This window comes from Carya illinoinensis, chromosome 5 (genome assembly GCF_018687715.1).
Source record: "Carya illinoinensis cultivar Pawnee chromosome 5, C.illinoinensisPawnee_v1, whole genome shotgun sequence".
Classification (NCBI taxonomy): domain Eukaryota; kingdom Viridiplantae; phylum Streptophyta; class Magnoliopsida; order Fagales; family Juglandaceae; genus Carya; species Carya illinoinensis.
Window position 1 is genome coordinate 9,892,279 of NC_056756.1, and position 22,880 is coordinate 9,915,158.

Consider the following 22,880-nt stretch of genomic DNA (forward strand, 5'->3'; position numbering starts at 1 on the left):
TGAGTAGTACTGATCAACGTCCTCTTTACCAGATTTCATTAAAAAACCTCATCCTCGATCATTCCTGTCCTACTCTATTAATAATATTCTCTCTCTCTCTCTCTCTCTCTCTCTCTCTCTCTCTCTCTCTCTCAAAGTTGTAATTATCTCCAAATCCCTTTGACTAGATCGATCCATGGTGTTGTTAATTCGATCGTAACTCATGACTTGTGAGACTGGCTAGCTAGTGAGATCATATTGGCCGGCCGGTCACTTGAGTTTGTGAAATTTGAAGGCGATTTTGCTTTAATTGATCGTCTAATCCACTACGTACCCAATTAATAGCTAATTTTAAGGGTTAATTAATTTGAGTCTGAAAACGTGACTGGTGTGACTACGTACTTTACATATTTAATGTTAAATTCGTGTGATTTTTAGATTTTTCTGTGATACTTTTAAGTTTTATCGCATCTTCTTGTGATTATTGTCAAGTATATATAGCCTGTATATATAGGACCCAAGCTCACATATACCCTTATGGCACATTGCTTGAAAACAATGGGAAATTTAGAAAAAAAAAAAAATAGAGAGAGAGAGAGAGAGAGAGAGAGAGAGAGAGAGAGAGAGAGAGAGAGAGAGAGAGAGAGAGAGAGAGAGAGAGAGAGAGAGAGAGATTTGTAAAGGAAATCTTGCTTGACCAACTTAAGTTGAACCACTCATACCAATCCACCAACCCAACAATCCAAATAAAAAATATACTGAAGAGAACAAATAGATCATCAAAAACAAAATCAGAAAAAAAGAGGAGAAATATTCGGGCTACCTAGCTATGGTTGTTCCCATTACTTGACCCAACAAAGTAAAAGTAATTTAAATTGACGAATGATTTGAACCAGTCACGATCTCTCACAAATATATACATATATATATATATATATATATATATATGTTCTACATCATCTTGATTTTGACATTAATTATTTAATTTATGATTCCATTTATCACGTATTCAGCTTGGTCATCCTCCTGAATTTTCCACATTCCCTAGCTTATATACCTTTTACATAAAACCAATGGGAAGCGAAGTCAGCTGGCAAATGATTCGGGTGATCACAAGCCTGCATATAATTTTAAGCCTGCAAAGTCAGAAACATGCAGTTAATTTGTTGCTTTCTTCGCCCAAAGAATGCATGAAATCATGTTCAATCTTCAAGCATTATTCGAATCTCATGTCAAACTCCATGGAACACTATTAATGGAGCAAGCAATACGCTCACGCTATAAATTCCTAATGTTGTTTTTTAATGATAATTTAGTACTCATCTTTTTATATTTGAAATCCACGTAAGGATCAGTACTTCCATGCTTACAGCTAGATCATTTAGATCAAGCTAGCACAGCATATTTGACCACCTCCAGGATTATTTTTTTTTTTCCCTGATTACTAATTTTTTGAATCGCGTGTTGCTTGCTTGCAATGAAATATATATTATTAATGCTAGCTGCAGCTGCCATGCATATTCCGGACAAGGACTCCTGGCTTTGGTAAACACCAGGCCTACCGCTAAATACGCCTATATTTTGCCACGATTCACGGTAAGCAAAACCACGTGATGATGGTAGGAATTAAATGAGGCTAGCTTGTTGTGACGTACGATTGCCTTGTTTTTTGATAATTTGGCTAAAATGACACATCAACCGAATTACCGAACCATGGTTGTGCGTGAAGATAGTTAATTCCTTTTATAATTATATGGAGTCAGACCCTCCTGGCCGGTATATCGGATGAGAATCAATGTTGACGTATAATAGGAACCGATATTGCAGTCCATTTTACAATGACATCACAATCTGTGGATAATATTTAAAAATTTAAACTGATTGAAAGAAATAATCTTATTTATTTAAATTTATGTTATGACGCGGGGTAACTATATATACATCGATCATTTCTAACAAGCATAATTTTTTGCCAATAATTAAAAAAAAAAACATAATTCATGTTTATGATCCAATGTAATTTATTTTGTAATGTTAGTTCTTTCGGATAAGAAATGATATTTATAGTTGTGATTGTATAAGTACCGTGTATTTTCTTTGAAAAAAGTAAATTAATACAGGACTCACATAAAAAAAATTAACTTTTTAATCGTGAACCCTATTCTTTTTTAAAATAATTGCGCGGCGTTTATACACTCTACAATTATATATAGTATTATTCTTTTTGGATATATATACGTGGGATATTTGGATTTCAAAAAAGGGGCCGTCTCCCATGCGACATCTTTTTATCCATGGTCAGCACAGTACCTAACCTTTTAGACCTGAATACTAAGCCACTAGCCAGTGATCATATCAAGATTTTTTTTCAGATAGAAATGATACACCTGCTTGATTTTGTGGGTTGTGATCAAATGCAGCTAGCGAAGATTTTCATTGGAAAGAGATCCGAAGATTAAATAATTAATGGTCGAAGATTTTAATAATAGTATCATATGTACATGATGTCAATCAATTGCAGAACAAAATTCAATTTGCTTGATCAGAAGCTACAGATCTGCAGGATTTGTTGGTTAGGTATTGGTAGATGTGGTGGGAGATATGAAGATGATGAACAGCATTCAGTAGCTATGGCTATGGCCAATGCTTCCTCCAGATGTTTGGCTATATTCTGTTGGATCATTGCAACTACATACTCCACACACGCTGCATCACATGGCAACGTGATAGGCCCATTTCTTGGCAGACCAAATTCTTCTTCTGCCATTCTAAAGAGCTCCTTGAAGATTTCCTTGTTAAGATATTCCAAAGGAAGAACAAAGCGTCTTTGGTCAGCAGTGTATACAACGAAATGACCCTTATCAGCCACCGCTGAAGCGCTGCAACTGCCTGCAATCTCGTCTCCATTGGCTTTTGGGAGTGTAATTCTTTCTCTCTTGATGCTTGCCAGCTTTTGCCACTTCCTTGCCATTTTCAGGAGCTTCTTCGCGCTGATCATATTGTCAGTAAGGTGGTAAGGAATTCGAGATTGAAGAAGAAAGGAGTTCTGTTGTTGTGCTGGATAGAAGGCAATGGATATTGGCTATTTATTCACAAGGGAAGAGACGGTCCTTTTCCTATGCAGGGATCCATGAGGAGCAATTCCATGTGATAATTAATTTCTAGGGCCTCTTGGAAGGTGGCATGTTTTCCTATGTCCGAAAATTAGAGCATCAAAATGGAGTACAGAGGAGATATCATATCCATTTCTTTCTGCCGTGTGATTTAAGAACAAGAGGGACCAAATGCCGGTTGATCCTTTGGCCACAACTCACAAGGGACTTTGTGAACCACATAAACAAAGAAAAAGAAAATCCAATGCCAATCTACTTCTAATGCTTTGCCTTTGTGCCAAATGAATTCTTATTCTGATAATTTGTCAGGATCGATTAAAGATAAGGAAGTTGCGCTTGTTTCATTCTGATAAGGAAAGACAAAGCCTGTTGGACCCAAATGTCCACGAGCTGCCTAGCAAAAGAACTTGTGGTTCATATATCTCTATCTGTGTGATATTAAGATTATTCAACTAAGAAAGGTGGAAAGAAAGAAAGAAAAAAAAAAGGAGAGAGATACACTCCCCCTTGAAATTTACATTTGGGTTTTGTGTTGTCTACAGGCAACTTACTCTGTATACGTCTCTGCTTCTATTTCTAGCAATTAATTAATCAGTGCTCTATACCTGCTGGGTCCTAGAGTTCTAATTGCCCAGAGTGGAATGGTTATCAAGGCCAGTAAGGGTTGTCTCTGACCTGAATTTGACATGCAAAAAGCTAAAAAAAGCCCCATATTCTTGCAGGCCTAGTTAAACTCATGCAGTAACATTTTACCTCCCATTGAAGAGTTGAATGACTACTACTTCTCAGGAGAACTTTATAGTGTCCTTATCTGGTTAGTTTTCAGTTTTTAGTGATGACAATTTGCTGTATCATGTAACCAGCTATCTGTTACGCCTCTGGCTTGACCAAAATTACACAAGACGATATTTAAGTGATTCAGCAAATTCTAGTCCACTGGAATCTCTTTTACTGAATTTGTACGAGATTTACAAAAAAACTCTACAAATCCTCTCTCTCACATACTCTCTTTCTCTCTGATTTTCCCCACTCCTCTCTTCACAACTGAGCTCTCCTATTTATAAGAGAAAGCAGCCTACAATCTCTGCATTAGGTGCAGCAATTTGTGACCTTGCCGCAGAGATTTGGGTTGGTGCCTAATACAACAAAAAAGGGAGAACGGTGCAGATTTTGGGGGGGTTGGTGAATGAGTTTGCAGGGGTTTGGTTTCATAGGTTTCACATTTAGGGTGGTTCAACACTATCCTTGTACAGTTATGTTCTAACCCTATCTTTTACAATTTCAAAATTCTCATTGATCAGGTTAATTCTAAAGGTCATGCAAAGCAGGCTGCTAGGTGATGGGAGAAATTGTTGAGAACACAATGGCAATATTGATTAACCAATATTTTTTTTTCCTCTTCCAAGAATATAGGTACTCTTTTGTGGTCAAATTACAATATAATAGTTTCGGATGTCAGAGTAGATAATGGAATTAGCCCATATCTCCTTCTATAATGCAAAGGTATATGCCGTTTCTTACGGGCAGAACTGGTTTATCCAAGGTAAATATTTCGTACGTTAGTTATTTGGGTTTCAGATCATCAGTATCTGATTCACTTTATGAACATATCATTTATATAAAAACATGATTTGTAACTTAGAAACGTTGATAGTCTCCATGTGGCATTTGTTAACTATAATCAGCACCTGCTATTATGGACTCTGAATATGTGACCTCTGGTGCTTTCAAGACTTTTACAGATCGAAGTGATAATCCTGCTGATTTTGTGGATTATTGGTAATAACACAATTTCACTGGAAAGATAACTGAGCATAGAACAGTGGCTAAAATTTTTTCATTAAAGTATCATTATGTACATGTTGATCATTTCCAAAACAGTCACTTTGCTTCAGAAGCTGCAGATTAGCATTTGTTGGTTGGGTGTACATAGATCTGGAGGGAGATATGAAGATGATGGAAAGCAAGCAGTGGCTATGGCTATGACCAATGCTTTCTCCAGATTTTTGGCTATATTCTGTTGGATCATAGCAATTACATACTCCAGAGACGCTGCATCACATGGCAATGTGATGGGTCCATATCTTGGCAGGCCAAACTCATCTTCTGCTATTCTAAAGAGCTCCTTGAAGATTTCTTCTTTGAGATATTCCAAAGGAAGCACAAAGCGTCTTTGGTCAGAAGTGTACACAAGAAAGTGACCCTTAGCGGCAACCAATGATGCGTTGCAACTGTCTGCATCCGCACCTCCAGTGGCTTGTGGGAATGTTATTCTTTTTCTCTTGATATTAGTCAGCTTTTGCCACTTCCTTGCCATTGTGATGAGCTTTTTGGCACTGATATCTTGTCGCTCACGTGGTTGGAAATCTGAGGCTGACGAAGAAAGGAGGTCTGTTTTTGTGCTGAGTAAAAGGGAGTGTAGGTTGATTATATATGCACATGGAAAGAGACAATCTCTTAGGGAGACTTTTTCTGTGCAGATATCCATGGGGAACAAAACCATGTGATAATTATTTCGGGGTTGTTTGGGAGGTTTGATGTTTTCCTATGGTTGAAAATCAGAGTGTGATATCTTTTGCTTTCTGTCAGGTGGTTTGAAAACAAGATGGACCTATTGCCCGTTGCTCCTTCCAACACAATTCACAAGGGACTTTGTGGATCACAAAACAAAGAAAAAAAGAAAAAGAAAAAGAAAAACATAAAATTAAATGCCAATCTACTTCTGAAGCTTTAATTCATATTTTTCATTCTGTACAACCATGTCTTTGAAGACTAGCCTGTTGGACCCAACATGCCCATGACCTGCCCAACAGAAGAACTTATGGTTAATTGATCTCTACCTTTGTGAATTTGTGATTACCTGAAGTTTTTTATTCAAAAAAAGAAAAAGAAAACAGAACTACACATAGGCCTGCCAGAATATGCATGTGTACGGGACAACTATACTGTGCTTATCTGGTTGGTTTTCATTTGCAGTAATCTCAATTTGCTGTAGAATCTAACAAGTTAACCTAGTAAAATGATCTTCAAATCCCAGATTTTATGTTTTAAAACTAGTCAATGATCAGGTTAAAATTTCCACAAGTCATCCATACAGTTGTTACTTCTCAGTCATCTCCTGAAATTGGAATCTCTTTGCATATGCAATGCAAGTCTTGTTTATATTCCCTTTTGTTTTGGCATTAAATTCTTGCTGCTCACTGCCATATTCAACCTAAGAAACGACCATACTTGCCTCTGTTTTCAACGGTTATGTCTAACATTATTCTCGGGAAATCAAAACGTACGTCCAGTAACGCCTGCTTTTAATTACGTTATTAAAAGCCTTTGTCAAGGCAAAAAATCGCCTCAGTGAATCTCATATATTAATGACTTTGACGTGCTCTTCCACTTCTTTGGGATCACAATTCACAGGATAAAAGAAATTAAGGAAAGAGAAGAATGAAAATTAGGATCTTCATTCTTTGGTTATAAGAAGGAAAAAACCAAGAAAATAAAGAGTAACAGAGAAGATATATATTTTTCACAAGTCAAACCTGTACCACTCGAGCTCTATTAAAACTTTCTGTGAAGATGTACACGTAATATATATATACTTTTGTATATTATTTACAAATTGATCCATATATATATATATATATATGAATGATTCAGGAGACAGAAACAAGTAAATTTTGGCCTGCATATCCTTGTTGGGAAGCAGAAATTGAGCAGTGTCTTATAGTAATGGAATTAAGCAAAACTTTCTCAAAATCTTTAGCTGCACCGCTTTGGATGAGCAAGAGTACATAATCCATGAAGACTGCTTCACATGGCAATGTGATTGGCCCATCACTTGATAGTCCAAACTCTTCTTCTGACTTCTTGAAGAGCTCTAGGAAGATGGGGTGGTTCAGAAACCCCAAGGGCACCTCAAAACGCCCCTCATCGGCTGTGTAGAAAACAAAATGGCCTTTTCTTGACATGGTTGAGGCATTGCAGCCGTCCACTTTCACATTTCCTTTTGTAGCCTGAAAATGATGTACTCTCTTCCTCCCTATGGCAACTCTCTCCCTCCACTTTCTTGCCATCTTGACGAGCTTCTTGGGGCAGATCATGCTTAAGTTCTTTATGTATATTATAGATAGGAAGATTTTAAGCAAGAAGAGAGGAAGTACTGCTTCTGTGTCTATTGATCAAAGGGGCTTACTTTTTATATTCAAAAGCTGGGAACACTCCTGTTTATGCAGCTATCCTTATGTTGGGATTTCAGAAGGAAAGCATGTGGTTAGTTATGTAGAATAGGTACAGGCAAGATGGGTGTTATCATCCATGTTTCGTTGCCAATGCATCGCGGAGTCCGCCGACAATTTGAGGATACTCACGTTTGCTGTCTGATGTCTTCGGGTTTAAGGACACAGAAGGTCCTACGTAATTTATATAGCTTTTTTAGACAAATGCGTTGCTTCTGTTTTATGGCAAGTTGTTAATGTTTTGTACTCTTTTTTTTTTTTTTCTTTTTTTTTTTCCTATGTATCTAATTTAATTATTTTAATTAGTAATAAAATAAATACACATTTATAATAAAAAATCACAATTAAGTTATAAATAGAAGTTAAAAATTAACAATTTTATGTAGATACGCGAATATAACTAATTTAGGGCCCTTGAAGCGTTTTAATTTGTATCTAGGCTCGTTTGGTTATGCATTTCAGATGAGATGAATTGAAATATTTTGAATAGTAGTGAAATATTTTAGTTAAGATGAGATAAAATAATTTTAAAAAATAAAATGTGTTTGGATAATAAGATAACATAAGATAGTTTTTACTTTTTAAAATTTTAAAAACGTGTGGATCCCACTGTTCATAGTTTGATACCATTCATGTACTGTTTACATATTGTTCATATCAGTTTTGACTATTTTATACTGCATGTTTATTTGTAAGTGGATGTTTTCAAAATTTAAGAGATAAAATATTATTGTGTTTGAATAACCAAAACTCCTGTACCGTACAACTCTAGATGAAATATTTTCATCCGCTAACTAAAACGGGCCTAATTAATATTGTCCGAAAAATTTATGCGGTCAATTTCATGTATATTTCTCTCTTTCACTATAGATTTTTCTAGTTTTTATCCAAGCAAACATATATATTCAAAAACCACAAACAAGAAGCTGCTCGCTTGTACATCGATCAGGGGCCAGCGAGCAGCGAGAGATGTTGATTGAATTGATCAAAGCTTTCTCTATATCTTTGGTCGCACCTCGTTGGATGTGTAGGACTACGTGGCTCATGAAGACATCGCATGGCAATGTGATAGGCCTCGAACTTGAGAGCCCAAATTCTTCTTCAGACATCTTGAAGAGCTCTTGAAAGATGTTGGTGTAGAGATAAGCTAAGGGCATCTCAAAACGCTTCTCATCAATGGTGTAGACAACAAAATGGCCTCTCTTGGCCACAGTACTGGATGGATTACAAGGGCTTGAATTCACATGATCAGCATCGTCACTTCTGAGAATATAAATTCTTTTCCTCCCTACAGAAGATAATTTGCACCACTTCCTTGCAATTCTTATGAGCTTTTTTGCTCTGATCATCTTCTTTTAATTGCTCCTGGAGCTGGAAAATGGAGGCAAAACCGATTCTTGAAATTCTAAAGCCGAATCCACGTAGTACTGTGTGTGGGGTGAAGAATGGAGGAGGTTTGCTCATGTATATATACGTTGAATCCATGTTATGCAGGCTAGCTTTTTGTTCATGGCGTGATTACTGATGCAGAAGCAAGAACTACCTGATTCCTTCACATTGGTATAGATGTTTTGCTTAGTGCATGGCGCGGTTATCTAGACCAATGCATGCTCATAATGGCTGTAACGAGAGCGACTTCCGAGGGTCTTTTTTTTTTTTTTTTTTTTTTGGAAAGAGGACGGTATCCCAATTTTTTTAATAAGCCCTCACTTTTGGCGGAGGAAAACCGTGGTAACAACCCGATGCCTGAGGGTTACAAATACACAATAAGTCCAAAACCCAGGCATCAAAAACTATAATGGCCACATAAACATTACAGGACAGACCAAAGCACAAACTAACGGGAGAAACACGATCAAGAACCTGCAAGAGAAAAGCACAGAAAAACCAGAGGGTAAAACAAAGAGCTAAAAAGAAAGACAAACCTGGGAGAGCACTACATGGTTCGCAGGTAAGGAAGACCAAGTCTATCCATGCGAAGGAGTCCCCGAAGAGGGCTGGGCAGAAGATCATGAGCATCAAACCAATCCGCGTTAAGTCCCCCAGCTCCCTGCTTGGCAAGAAAATCAGCCACTGTATTTCCTTCTCGAAAAACATGTTTCATCGTATACTCCATATTAGAAAGATTGTCTTGAAGCTCATCCCAGAACTCTTCTAAATACCAAATGTTGCAGCTCCCTCTAGTAATCCAGTTTACAATAAGTTGGGAGTCGGACTCAATCTCTATGCGGTAAAAACCAAGATGATGATATCGACGAATCCCTTCCAGAAGACTTCTCATTTTTGCATAATTATTAGATCCCTGACCCAAAAACACAGAAAAAGCCCCAAGTAATTTTCCATCTTCGTCGCGAATAACTCCTCTTGCTCCAGCCGGGCTAGAATTTCCCAAGCTACTGCCGTCAATATTAAGCTTGACCCACCCCTGTTTAGGGCGAAACCATCTCACCACTTGGACCTTTTTAGGTCTAGTAGGTAAGGTATGAATATCCAAACGGTTTAAGATTGCCATGTCCTTATTATTAATGCTGGAGGATTTTAAGAACAAAGTCATAATTTTGCGGAGCCAGAATTTAATAGCATACCAAATCGATTCAATTGTGTCCTCCTTGGCCTCAAATCTAGCTTTACAGCGCCATTCCCAAAGTTTCCAGGAGATGATAGAAGGAAGAATGCCAAAAACAATTCTCAATTGGGAAGATTTGCCAGCACGCCGGAACCAAAAATTGATTTGCTCTTTCCAAGTTTGAAAGGTGCACATATGCACACCTAGATTTATGGCAGCTAGGCGCCAAATTTTTTTAGCGATATCACCAGAGCAAAGGACATGGTTGAGGTCTTCTGTATGGCCTTGAGAACAACAATTACATCTAGAAGCCGTTGGTATCCCAATTCTTTTAATCTGATCATCAACACTCAGACAGTTATAATACGCCTTCCACATCATAATAGAAATTCTCTTAGGAATATTAGTATGCCAAATCCAATGGGCCCAAGGTAGAGGAGGAGCCTGAACCCTTATACAATTCCAAGCACTTTTCGTAGTAAACTTCCCAGCATCATCCTTCAAACAGATTAAAACATCCTCACCCTCTTTTCTTCTAGCCAAGTACTGATACAGTTCGATGGCTTTTTGTTGACCCACTAGCTGATCCAAGAGAGAAATATCCCATTCATTGTCAAGACGACAATCTTTAATTTTCAGTAAAGGATTTTCAATCACCGGATAGAGACTACAAAGGGGATCATCATTTGCCCAATTATCATACCAAAAAGAAATATTCCCATCTCTAACACTCCATTTAGAGTTAGATAAGACCTCATGAATATTACTAGCCACAGATTTCCAGAAGCGAGTCCCCTTTGTAGGGGTCACAAGGGATAAGTGGGTACCCCTAGCATACTTACCTCTGAAAAAATCAGCCCACAAAGACTAGCCCTTGATGAGCCTCCAAGCCAACTTCCAGTGAAAGGCCTTTTGAATATCCCCAAAGTCCCTGATGCCCAAGCCCCCTTCTTCTATGGGTTTACAGATATGATTCCAAGAGATCCATTTTCTTTTACCTTTACCATGAGATTCTCCCCAAAAAAATGAACTCAGGAGCTTGTTTAAAGCCTTAAGGACGGTCTTTGGAACTTGTAGAACAACTAAGAGGTTAGTAGCCATACTCGAGAGAACGTGGCGAAGAAGAATGGTCCTACCACCTGCTGAGAGCAGTTTCATTTTCCAACCAGCAATTTTCTTTTGAATTTTCCCCAGAAGCTCACTAAAATCAGAAGCCTTTAGTTTACCTACCACAATAGGAACGCCTAAATACTTAAAGGGAAAGGAACCTTCCGAGAAACTAGTAAAGTGTAAGATAGAGCGTTTCCTTGAGCTCAAGATCCTTTTGGAGAAAAAGACAGCACTCTTTTCCTTATTAAGAGCTTGGCCAGACCAGGTTTCATAAAGGGTCAGAGTCTTCATCAAGCCTCTTATAGATCTCATTCTACCATTAGCAAAAATAATTATGTCATCAGCATACATAAGGTGGGATATAAGGGGGGTGCCTCTAGCTTGAGTAAAGTGACTAATTTTGCCAGGTTCAAAGTATTTCTTAAGGAGACGAGAGAGTACCTCTTGCATAATGATAAACAAATAGGGCGAAAGGGGGTCTCCTTGTCTCAAACCTCGACCGCCTTTAAAGAAACCCATGGGGGTGCCATTCATCATGATAGAATACGAAGGAGTAGAGACACATTCCTTGATCAGAGCACAAACCTGAGGGGAAAAACCAAAAGAAGCCAAGACATGTATAAGGAAGTCCCAATCCACTCTATCATAAGCCTTGGCCATATCAAGTTTCACCATAATGTTACCACCATTAGTAGGTTTATGGAGAGAGTGGACCATCTCTTGAGTCAAGCTAATGTTTTCAAAAATGCTCCGACCAGGGATGAAAGCCGCTTGTTCCTGAGATATCATCCTAGGAAGTAACGTAGTCATCTGGCCCACTAAAATTTTGGTGCAGATCTTGTATATTACCGAGCACAGGCTAATAGGCCGGAACTTATCGAAGCTTGAAGGCTTGTCCGTTTTAGGGATGAGAACAATATGTGAGGCAGAGTAAAAACAGGGAAGGGACTTATTAAGAAAAAAATCAAAGACAGCCTCCAAGAGATCACCATGAACAAGATCCCAGCAAGCACGAAAGAAACCGGAACCAAAACCATCCGGACCAGGACTACTATCAATAGGGATGCTAAAAAGAGCAATTTTAATATCCTCAAGGGAAGGGGAAATACACAAATTGAAATTATCAGCATCAGAGATCACGGGAGAAATAAGATCATCTAAATTAGGGAGAGAGCGAGCGTTATTGTGACCCAAAAAGTTTTTGAAGTAATCAACAGCAGCCTGATGAATATCAAAAGGGGTAGATAAAGAAGTACCATCAGCCAGATTCATAACATTAATCCGTTTTTGATTTTTAGCATTCAGATAAGTATGAAAAAATTTTGAATTATTATCACCATCTTTTAACCATCTTTTTTTAGCCAAGTGAGAGAGACGAGTATTTTCTCTATTTAGCCAAATATCAAGATCCAGTTTAGACTCCATAAGACCCCGATTGTCCTCCTCATTAAACCTAACTTGAAGTTTATTATCCAGATGCTCAATACGATTTTCTAGCTCATTAATAGTTATAGTAGTCCTACCAAAGACACTCTTGTTCCATACTCTTAACGCCACTTTGAGTCTTTTTAATTTGAGAGATAACTTAGAGAGCCCAAAGCCAAACCCCTCTTGTTTCCACACAGACTCCACAAGACGAAAAAAGTCTGGATGATCAGTCCACATATAATGGAAACGAAAAGGATTTGGACCATACCTGAAAGGGTCCTCGCCCAAATTAATTAATAAAGGGGAGTGATCTGAGGTAGTGCGAGCCAAAACCTGGTAAAAAATGTTAGGGAAACAATTAAGAAAAGACGAATCGATAAAACAACGGTCTAATCTTGCCTAGCAGCGAGTCAAGCCGCTTTGATTGTTGCACCATGTCATTTTTGGGCCTTGGGATCGCATGTCAAGAAGCCCACAATTTTGGATGCAGAGATTAAAATCTTCCATAGCAGAAAAGGGACGGGGATGACCTCCTATTCTTTCCGAGTCATCCTTGATAATATTAAAATCGCCACAAAGCAACCACGGGAGATTGTCAATATTACTAGTCTCCAAATTCTCCCAAAGAATTTTCCTTTCTAACTGATTGCATTTTGCATACACAATAGTAAGGAGAAACTTAAACCCATTTTCCTCAGCTTTCACTGTCAGAAATTGGCTAGAGCATGCCACAGATTGAATAGAAATTGCCGAATTCCACAGTAGCCAGATTTTACCATCATGAGCTTCGTTAGTGACAAAGGAATCAAATCTCAATTGGCTCAAAATAATAGAGATTTTTTCCTCTCGCATAAAAGGTTCCGCCAAAGCGACAACATTAGGCTTATATTTTTTTAGAATATTTTTCAAGCGCAACTTAGACGTTCTCAACCCCCTAATATTCCAAAATAATATAGGATGAATCATAAATTAAGTTTGGAGGGACGGCTTACCACCCTAGTGGAACTCCTTTTTTTCAACTGACCCGTTAAAATCCTTGGATTTTTTGAGTCTGTGAGATATTCTTTGTTGATATCTCCTTTTAAAACATCCCTGTTGAGCTCGTGGTCCGATGAAGCTTCTATGCTTTCCTCCGTGACTTTTCGATCCACATCATTCTCGAGAAGAGTTTGCACAATGTCACAATTTTCCTGCAAGTTCGGCTCCATTTCGGCTGCGTTTGGTGGCTGCCCACAAACCCGCTGTGCACGTCCCAGACTAGTCCCATCGCAAAGCTTCAGCTGTGCGTCTTTCCCGGTGACATCACTTTCACGGACTGGTTCATGGCGTTTCGTAGGTTCTCCTTGCTGTAAACCCAGTTCTCCTTGAGTCTCCAAAGTCTGACCCGATCCATCACCTTGTTCCGGCATTTCTTTTGGATCCTGAGTCCCCTCTCCGGCTAACAGTGCGTCCTTGCAGACCTAGTCACGCTCGAGTCCCCTCTCCGGTTCCCTGGCAGACCCATCATGGGCCAGATCATCTTCACCTTCAACCTCAGAGTTAAACCTAGCTTCACTGTGTCCCAAAGCGTTTATCGCAAATTCAAGACCCACCGATTCGCCATTCAAGTTGTTCTGCATGCTTTCATGGACGTTCATTCGCAACCCAGACGTCAACTTACACCCAGGCGTGGACGTACCCACTGGTACTACCTCCCTCAGAACTTCCTTCTCCGAACCACCTTGCAGCTGCTCAGAACCTTGCATCTGATCCTGTGGAGCTTGTTTGCTTGTTTCTCCCTGTTCAGCGATCACAACACCAACGAACGGTACCAGCGACTTATCCATAGTTTCCGAATTGGTCACAGCCGCTTCCAACGATAAAACTCCATCCACGTTACCCTCCTTAGTGCTGGGTTTTTCGGTTACCTTCTTCCAGGTCTTCCCTCCTTTTACTATTTGGTTTTTATCACTTCCATACCGACAGGTCCTCTGATTGTGTCCTTGGCATCGGCACTTCGAACAGTAGGCTGGCAAAGTCTCGTATATGATTTCCTGTCTTCGGCTCTTTGGCATTCTAGGGATGCCAATCCAAAAATGTGTGATCGGCTTCTGTGCTGCATTGATTTCTAAGCAAATCCGAGCTCCATCTGTGCGGGTGGCACACTTTGTTGGATTGTCACGACGTATGTATTTTCCAATCGGTGCCGTGAGCATCTTTAAGAGGGAGGCGTGGTAGAAGTTAGGCGGTAGTCCCGGTAGGAAAACCCAAATAGGGACCGACGGAGGCTTAACGTCTTCATCAAACTCCGGTGACCAAGCAAAGGGGCGGTAGGGGACACCCTCTATATCACACGATTTCCTTGACAACGCCTTGAGAAAGTCGAGCTCATTGGACATTCGTATGAATATATTCCTAGGACGTTGCATGGCGGAGACGACGGGCAGGGATGACAGACCCCAACGGCTACGGATGAAAGCCCGAATACTATCAAGCGAGGGTCTCTGTCGGAGGAACTTCACAACCATGGAAAATCTGAAAGGTTCTGCCGTTTTAACTAATTCCTCAGAGGAAAAGGAGAAAAAAACTTCACCATCCACGTATTTTGGTTGCCGAAAATGTACTGTCACCTCCGGCAGTGGTTAGGGCACTATCGAAACCAGATCGGCGAACGATCGAGGAAGGCCAGCCATGGGGGCTGGCCATCAACGGCCGCCATGCAGAGTACGTGTGCGGCAAAAAGGATATGAGAAGATGAAAAACAGGGCAGAGTAGAAATTTTTAGGTTGGACACATGAAAGGGATCTAAACCATCCGAGGGTCTGTCATGTTCAGAATATGACAAAGTTGACAGTAGAGTTTTGTCTGATGGAAAATGCTTTTATTTTTTATTTTATTTTTTAAAAATATTAAATAATATTTCTTACTGTTTTGAAAAATAAAAGACAAAAATAAAAAAATAAAAATAAAAGCATCGGTCAGCAATCGGCAGTCTCCGTAGCATGACCCTTGTCTGATATCAGATGTGTTTCTCGAATGTAGCACTTTGGATGCCTTTCTTTGGCTGCGCTTAGCCAATAACACTTGGGTTTTGGTATAGAGTTTTGTTGCTTGTTTCTCTCCTAGAGTGTTTGTTTAAATTTGCAGTCTGACAAAAGTTTGGATCCAATCAAAACAAAGTTCTTAATCGACACATGGGTGCACTTTCAATGCTAGAAATTACTTAAGGATAATGACCAAAACCCATGCCTTTGTACTGTACTACTCACGAGTGATTTTGGTGGGTTTTGCTACGTTCAGACCATTCTCACCGTAGTATGCAGAATATATGGCTAGAAAAGTAGAAATCATCGACAATTTGAGCTCTGATTTAGTCAAACAAGATGGAAAATGACTAATTATATAGCAACTGTTATGGTAAAATAAAGTGGTGTGTACTCCATAATAATAATTGAAAACTCAAGTTGATCCTTTGATCCAATCAAATCTAAAAATGTACATAGGTTTTGTGCTCGCATTCCTTTTGGAATAAACTTCATAGGCTCATCGAATTTAGTCCAGGTTGGGACTTCGGCCAGTTGAATGCCGATAATGATCCAGTACATCACATTGTTATATCGGTTTATGCTTTTGTCCCAAGACTTGAGTCCTGTCATTACTTGAAACTGGTAATCAATATACAAAAGGATAACATTGTTTTTTCTGCTTCTTTAATTAACACACAGATAAGAAGCTGCATTTGGCTCTAACCACTCACGTGATACGAAATCAATTATCAGGAGGCCAGATCCCTATCCTATGAAAACTACATCCAGCTAACAAGTGAAGAACCTCCATACAACACATTGAAAGCCCATTGTACATCATAAATGTACAGACCACTCTTCCAGCCTGAAAAACATGGAATCTGATTTAAAAAGATCCACACTGCTGATCTCCACGGCATCTTGCGAAGCAAAGCATCATGCCCTGATGGATACGTACCAAGTAGCCAGGCTGTGAGCCACACTCCGATGACTGAATGCCACAATGAAAGATTTATGGTTGATATCCAAGCCATCCTTTTCTTTTCTTTTTACAAGCTGGTACCATTGTTCCTCTTAACTAATCTTTGGTAACCCATCTTCCACCTCTGATCTGATATCCACCATAGCTTTGATCGCTGCTGCTCTCTCCCCCACTTTCGGCACTAGTGTATCCTGATTTTCGGCGGTGCTTCTTTGCTCTTGAGAACCCACTATCACTAATGCTTCCGTTTAATAAGGGATCATCTATCCCCCGAATAACCTTCCGTGCAGGTGATGAGGTGGCAATGCAACTGTCATCTTTTGTTCTCCTTCTATCCTTGTCATGCCTCTTAATGTTTTGAGAGATCTTATGTAACTTCTCACCAAACTTTGTGATCCCCTTCTCCATAGGCTCCACTGCTTGGGTTACTGTGAACTTCACGTCATTCACAATCTGTGTCAGAGACCAACAACAGATTCAGCAGTGAAAATAAGCAGGGAAATAACACACACACACACACACACACACAATTTATCCAGCATGTGCAGGCATGCAAAAAAAGTTTAACTTAAAAAGGCTACCAAGGAAGAGAAAATCAGGGTAACTAAAAATTATGATCCATCTTCCCCAATTTTTCTTAGTGTCTGCCATATACAAACACAGAAACCAATTAGCTTTTGCTTAGTGTTATTGGTCCAAAGGCTGGAAACAGGTGTAACCATCCCCTTATCCCTAAACCCTCCCAAGCCTGAGTGAACACAGGATTCAATCCCAAGTTCCCCATGTGACTGCCAATTAGTTTTTCTTTTTACTCCAAATAACTATCAATCCTTATCTTTTCAAAATCACTTAGTTCCATTCCTTCATGAATGCTGCCCCCCATCACAACCATCAACAAAATCAGCTTAACCATTATACTGAATGAAACCACCAAACCACAAACTTCATCTTCTCAACTGACACAGCTATCTTTACAACCAATGCCTTAAATATAAATGATGCCATCGAATAACTACTTAATATCTTGTTAGTTATAATTTACAGAATAACACATACTAAACCTGTCAGAATTTTAAGTTCTTAAGCTCTTATTCATCTGTAATGATGGGACAGAAGTGCAGTAGAGCTAAGATTGTACTATTTAGTGAGACTGGAGAAAACCTACGTGTCCCCCACCACCAAGAACAACATCCCGAACACTTTCTCTGATAGTCATTCCACTCCTGACCTCAATGTCTGGCTGAGCAAGGCGTAGTTTAGTGGGGCGCTCACTGTCCCTAACCTCATCAGGATCCAAAGGACAGTCAGCAGATGCATAGTCTCCAAGAACTGAAATACTTCCAGAGAAACGATCTCCCATTAGCGCATAAGGTTTTGCAGGAAATACATATAAGTGAACAATGGAAGCGATGCCCATCTGCGCTGGATGAATATATAGACATGTTAAACTTCAAAATTCTGCAAATATGTCTATATAACATGTCTGAAATAGGAATCATTTGCATATACATATACCTAACCAATCCAATCTACCTCTATAAAAATGATTTCTGGTATAAAATGTTAAACCAGACCTACTGCTAGTCTGCTACAATAACTAAAATCACTAGCCAAAGAAACAAAAAGCCACTGGAAGATACCATCTACCTCTATACAAATGATGAAATCTTGAATAGTTGACTGAAACTGTAAAGCTTGAGCTATAGGACTTTTGAACAAACCAAGGGCATAGAGAATAGCAATTGCCACACCTTGCCACCAAGTCAAGAATACAATTGATTTAAATGCCAGAAACTTAGCCAATGGCTTTATGTGCACCAATTCATCCTTTGTAGCAGTATAAAATTGAACAAGACAGTACAAAGCCCACGACTGACTGAAATTTAGAACCACTGCAATATAAGGGTACCTACAACAACACAAAAACAATGACCATTAGATATAACTCGAGATTCCTTGTCTACAACTACAAATTAAGATTTCCAATTCAAGTGAGAGACAAGAATTATCAAGGAATATTAACAAGAGGGTAAATGAAAACTAATAAAGCAGAACATAAAATCACACACCATCATATACATATTTTTTTTATGAGCAAAACATTCTCTTAAGTCATAACATAAGTCAATCCTATCGCACTTTTAGCATCATCAAAAAGCAGCAGAAGCAGTTGAGAATATTGAATTTATACCGTGCAATGGCCTCTGATTAAATGGCCAACATGGCTCTCAAATACTTTACTACATGAAAAGTTCATTCAAGATAACAAATCACCTTTTGCTACCACCACCTGGTCGTTAAACTTGGTTACTTTTCCAACTCCATGTAAACCATAATAGTAGGTCTAACAGGCAATATTTATCAGATGTTTATAACGGTACTGAAACAACCGAGTTTAATCATCTCTAAATACAAACTATCTCTATCATATTGGGAACAAGTCTGCTGCTCTTGATCAAACAAGAAATTTCATAAGAAAGCCCAAAATTGAAAGAACCCAGAAGACAGAGATGATAGAATTACAAGCACCCACTAAACCCACAAATTCATTCGGCAAAAGAGTACACACTGTCCACCGATGGTGAAAGGCTGCTCAGCTACCACTCACCCACCCCAAACACCAAAACTGATCAAAAAAAAAAAAAAGCCCCAAAACTTATGCTCATATACATGAGTGCCATCTAAGCTGTCATCTAAAAACGAGATTCCAGAGAAAAAACATGTAACAAAACAATAAGAATTCATGTGATTAACCATAAAGGCAAGAAAATTAATATATAACAGGTTTTCAAAACTAAGGGAACATTTTTTTCTAGTCCAACTAAGTACAATAGGTAAGAGGGATAGATTCATAATTAGCAAGAAAGGAATTATCATTGGCAAAATGTAAAAACCAATTAACGATGAACAGTTATTTACAATGCGAGAAATGATTAGGAACTAATACATCCAGCAACAATGATTCAAGAATATCTTACCCACATCCCCATTTGAATTCTCCTTCACAATATACACTGAATGCTTCAAGGATCACAGCTAAGATAGCACTTAGAGACTTTATCATCATCTGTCGGAAAAAATAATTTGATTTTGTTTAAATGACAGGGACTGAAGAACAACAACTATCAGCAAACAATAAACATTTGAGAGACAGCAAAACATACATACTGAACAATTCCGATTTTGATAATTTGGTAAAACCATTGGCCTAGTCTCCATGGCTTCAAGAAATAGTTCATTGGAAAAGGATGCTTTACAGTTCCTTTTTCAGAACTGTGTTCTAACAGTGGCGTCTTAGAACTTGCACGTCCCTCTCTTTCCATAAACTCAATTGTCCTCTCTTCCCCACCTTAAAAGGAGAAAGGGAAAAAAAAGAAGAAAAAAAGATCTAAATAATGACCAAGAATCTGAAGATAGAAACTAAGATCTGGACCTGTCAGCAAGAAAAAACACCAAAGCATGGCACTAAGGAATCTATAATTACCTAAAATTCACCAAACTAATGATTAAAAAAATATATAAATTCTTCATCAAAGTGTTAGAGAGACATACCCAAGCATGCAACAAGGTATCTCCCAAAGCAATACATAGCAAAGGACTCATAGCAATCCCGTAGTATCTCACAATAAACACTAATCGATGGGTTCACCAATGATACAAGCTGTAAAAAAAAACCCAATTTATAAAAGGTGACAAAATATACAAGCAAATATAGGCAAGGGAACATCATATAAATGCTCAGCACATACCATGTTCAAATGAAATTCCAGGTGTGCCAAAACATAAATAACTAGTACCAACATCGTAAATTTCACAAATCATTAAAGCTTTAACGAGGTACAGACAGAGGGTATCTTTTATAAAACAAGTTTGAGGAAGGCACTGGAGTTCTAAATTCCAGAACTTGAAGAAAGACATATCAATGACTATTCGCAGAAGGAACATTTATTAAGAAATATAACTTCTACCCAGAAATTCATAATGAGATGCCATTCGGCTTTGTGTAGAGAACTCACCGATTCTATTGCATAACATGGTACCATTAGGATAACTCCAATCAAAAATTTTTGCTCCTGGGAAAACGGGCAAATGAAACCAAGACAAAAACTCAACCAAGTTATAAACATACATTTGCCAGATAATACAAGAAAGAATTCCAACACCTGTAGAGGAGAACCTCAGGATTCTTGTATGCAGACAGATGCTCGAATAGAAGGTATATTGAAAGGACTAGAGTGACAAGTACAAAGGAGCCAGCAACTAGACTTGCCCATGTAGGCGCTACGTAGCCCAACAGATAAGATGTTGTGTTCATCAGCTATAATGACGTCTAACTGGCCTATATTTTCAGATATAGCCAGCATAATGGAACTATATCGACTTATCGACTTGCATGAGATGACATATCGACTGAGCCAAAGCAAACCAAGGACCTATCAACATGCACCACGAATGATAAGCATATTCCAAGAGTCGGAACGCACAGGTTTAAAGAAAATAAATGTATCTTTTCTACATGAATCCATGGCGACCCCAATTTTCTTTTTTTTTCATTGAAACCCACATTTATCAGTATTCAAAACCACTTTCGACTAACAAAAAACTGGGGATGCCATTGTCAAAAACTAATTCAGAAGCGCAAAACGGGAGAAAACCACTGTATACATGAAAGTATACAAAGAAGACTCGAGCCCCAACAAGATAGGGAGAGAAGAGAAGAAGCACTCAGAAAACATTCTCAGAAACACTTTCCACTCTTCAAACTCTGGTTTTCAAAAAAAAAACTAACCACGGACAACAAATTTAAAAGACCGAAGTTCGTACAAAGTAAGCTCATAGATATCTGCTGTTTCTATAAAATAAAAATAATACAATTCAAAATTGCTTTGATATAAGCATGCAATCGATTTGAGAGAGACTGAAAAACACGAACATAGAAAATAATCGGAGCCAATTCAGACCAATTTCTAGTTTTGTTTCTTACCAAAAAGAGAATAAGAATCAGTATTAATCTGTTGGGATGAGTTCGTACAAATAAGCAAATGGAGGTGCATCATCGTCCATTGAGAATGAAAATCCTGAAAATTGAAAAACTGTAGTTCATTGCTTTTTCCTACACTTTGCCGACAATTATACAGAGAATTCACAAACCACACAGGGTAAAGAGAAAATCACCAAGGAAATCAATTTTAATTCAAAAGAGAGATGGGCAAAAGAAACAATTACAGAGCTTCGTCGATGTTTGCTAGATGGAGAGGGGAAGAAGAAACAGTTTCGTTCAAAAGTTCAGAACAGAAGCCCCCGAAAAGATTGGTAAATATGGGCATCCGAGACTTGACACGGACGCGGCACGTGATTCGGCAGATCTGGCACAGTGGACTGACACGTGGCTGCTTATATTGGGGCAATTTTATTTTATTTATTTTTTAAATCAAGCTTGATCATATTAAGAAAAGTGAATAAGAGTTTTGCACAAACTAGAGACTTTAACAGGGAAACATAATACAAAATAAATACAGGACATTACAAAACACGTGGATCTTTTTTGTTATAGATTTTTAAAAGACATTAGGATAGTTTTATAAGGTGTATGTTGCTCCCATAGCACCATATTACGCACTCATCAATTTTGGTGACGATAGATTTTGATAGGAGACCAGAAAAGACTATAATAAGTGGCTTATATCATTAAGCACATTGAAGATGGACCAGTCCGGTGAGGAGGATCGAATCAGTAAGGCATCTGTGATTATTTGATTGTCTCCTTTAATGGTAATGCTGAGGATCTTCTTGAGGGTAGCTTCTTCAATTGTAAGTTTTGCTGCCATAACTTTTCTAAGAGTTGGATTTCTTGAGGCAATATGTTTAGTAACTGCAAAGATGATATCTCCCTCATGAGATCGACATATTGCAGCAGCCGTAGAATCTTCATTTCTGACTGCTACATCATATGTAAGGGAGTGGCAACCTTGTGGCAAAGGGGACCATTCTGGTGTTGGAGTTCTTTCCTGCAGTTTTTCTTCCCACATATGGAGATGTTCAATAAAGAGTTTGGTCACTAATCTAGAGAAAATGAGGGGAGGTTGACACTGTTGGTTGTGAATGATTTGATTTCTTTGGAACTAAATGGAGTCCATTGCAATGATAGCAAAGAGTTGGAAGCTATGTGATTTTTTTGGGTTAGAAATCAGGATCTTTGAGAGATCTAAAATGATTTTAATCCAATTCAGAAGAGGTTGAGTTGCAAAATGGGAGCTATTGAGAGGCCATGGAGAGTTTCTCCAAAGGATTTGGGGGAGGGCATCTTAGAAATAAGTGGTCTAAGGTTTATGGTTTTGATTGACAAACTGGGCACATTGTTTTAGAATTTGAGAGAGATAAATGTGACTGCAATTTGGTCCTTGTGATGAGGATATTGTTGGAAACCTTCCAGAGGAAGAACTTTAAACTACCTTGGATCTTGAT

At 38.5% G+C, this 22,880-nt stretch overlaps 6 protein-coding genes across 14 annotated transcripts; all 6 read right to left on the reverse strand.

Moving 5' to 3' along the window:
* Positions 1–2,434: 2,434 nt before the first annotated feature.
* Positions 2,435–3,099, reverse strand: LOC122311509 (auxin-responsive protein SAUR68-like). The gene has a single exon (XM_043126085.1). The coding sequence runs from the start codon at positions 2,975–2,977 to the stop codon at positions 2,522–2,524; it is 456 nt and encodes a 151-aa protein (XP_042982019.1). The 5' UTR covers positions 2,978–3,099; the 3' UTR covers positions 2,435–2,521.
* A 1,884-nt stretch (positions 3,100–4,983) lies between these two features.
* LOC122310067 (auxin-responsive protein SAUR62-like) lies at positions 4,984–5,409 on the reverse strand. Its single transcript, XM_043123952.1, has one exon. The coding sequence runs from the start codon at positions 5,407–5,409 to the stop codon at positions 4,984–4,986; it is 426 nt and encodes a 141-aa protein (XP_042979886.1).
* A 1,333-nt stretch (positions 5,410–6,742) lies between these two features.
* LOC122310068 (auxin-responsive protein SAUR67-like) lies at positions 6,743–7,189 on the reverse strand. Its single transcript, XM_043123953.1, has one exon. It carries the CDS (start codon positions 7,187–7,189, stop codon positions 6,743–6,745), a length of 447 nt encoding a protein of 148 aa, XP_042979887.1.
* Positions 7,190–8,229: 1,040 nt separating this feature from the next.
* On the reverse strand, positions 8,230–8,673 carry LOC122310069 (auxin-responsive protein SAUR64-like). The gene has a single exon (XM_043123954.1). It carries the CDS (start codon positions 8,671–8,673, stop codon positions 8,230–8,232), a length of 444 nt encoding a protein of 147 aa, XP_042979888.1.
* Positions 8,674–13,888: 5,215 nt separating this feature from the next.
* LOC122310071 lies at positions 13,889–14,935 on the reverse strand. The gene has a single exon (XM_043123955.1). It carries the CDS (start codon positions 14,933–14,935, stop codon positions 13,889–13,891), a length of 1,047 nt encoding a protein of 348 aa, XP_042979889.1.
* Positions 14,936–15,852: 917 nt separating this feature from the next.
* LOC122310995 (protein LAZ1-like) lies at positions 15,853–21,767 on the reverse strand. Of its 9 annotated transcripts, none has more exons than XM_043125324.1 (10): positions 21,642–21,767; positions 21,400–21,493; positions 20,593–20,848; positions 20,432–20,488; positions 19,968–20,076; positions 19,580–19,764; positions 19,394–19,482; positions 18,167–18,324; positions 17,581–17,744; positions 15,853–16,868 (listed from the first exon to the last, which is right to left on the reverse strand). In XM_043125324.1, the coding sequence occupies exons 3-10, from the start codon at positions 20,728–20,730 to the stop codon at positions 16,512–16,514; spliced, it is 1,257 nt and encodes a 418-aa protein (XP_042981258.1). In that variant the 5' UTR covers positions 20,731–20,848; positions 21,400–21,493; positions 21,642–21,767; the 3' UTR covers positions 15,853–16,511. The 9 variants fall into 9 exon arrangements, with proteins under 9 accessions (XP_042981258.1, XP_042981253.1, XP_042981250.1 ...); XM_043125319.1 differs by having other exon boundaries at positions 17,581–17,837; XM_043125316.1 differs by having other exon boundaries at positions 17,581–17,832; positions 18,063–18,324.
* Positions 21,768–22,880: the final 1,113 nt, after the last annotated feature.

Excerpts from the sequence above, each read along its gene's own strand:
- LOC122311509 (XM_043126085.1), bottom strand. The coding sequence starts at position 2,977 with ATGATCAGCGCGAAGAAGCTCCTGAAAATGGCAAGGAAGTGGCAAAAG.
- LOC122310067 (XM_043123952.1), bottom strand. The coding sequence starts at position 5,409 with ATGGCAAGGAAGTGGCAAAAGCTGACTAATATCAAGAGAAAAAGAATA.
- LOC122310068 (XM_043123953.1), bottom strand. The coding sequence starts at position 7,189 with ATGATCTGCCCCAAGAAGCTCGTCAAGATGGCAAGAAAGTGGAGGGAG.
- LOC122310069 (XM_043123954.1), bottom strand. The coding sequence starts at position 8,673 with ATGATCAGAGCAAAAAAGCTCATAAGAATTGCAAGGAAGTGGTGCAAA.
- LOC122310071 (XM_043123955.1), bottom strand. The coding sequence starts at position 14,935 with ATGGTTGTGAAGTTCCTCCGACAGAGACCCTCGCTTGATAGTATTCGG.
- LOC122310995 (XM_043125316.1), bottom strand. The coding sequence starts at position 20,730 with ATGAACACAACATCTTATCTGTTGGGCTACGTAGCGCCTACATGGGCA. Across the intron at positions 18,325-19,393 it reads GAATTCAAATGGGGATGTGG|GTACCCTTATATTGCAGTGG; the intron begins GTAAGATATTCT and ends GTGTTGTTGTAG. Across the intron at positions 17,833-18,062 it reads ATTTCATCATTTGTATAGAG|ATGGGCATCGCTTCCATTGT; the intron begins GTAGATGGTATC and ends CATCCAGCGCAG.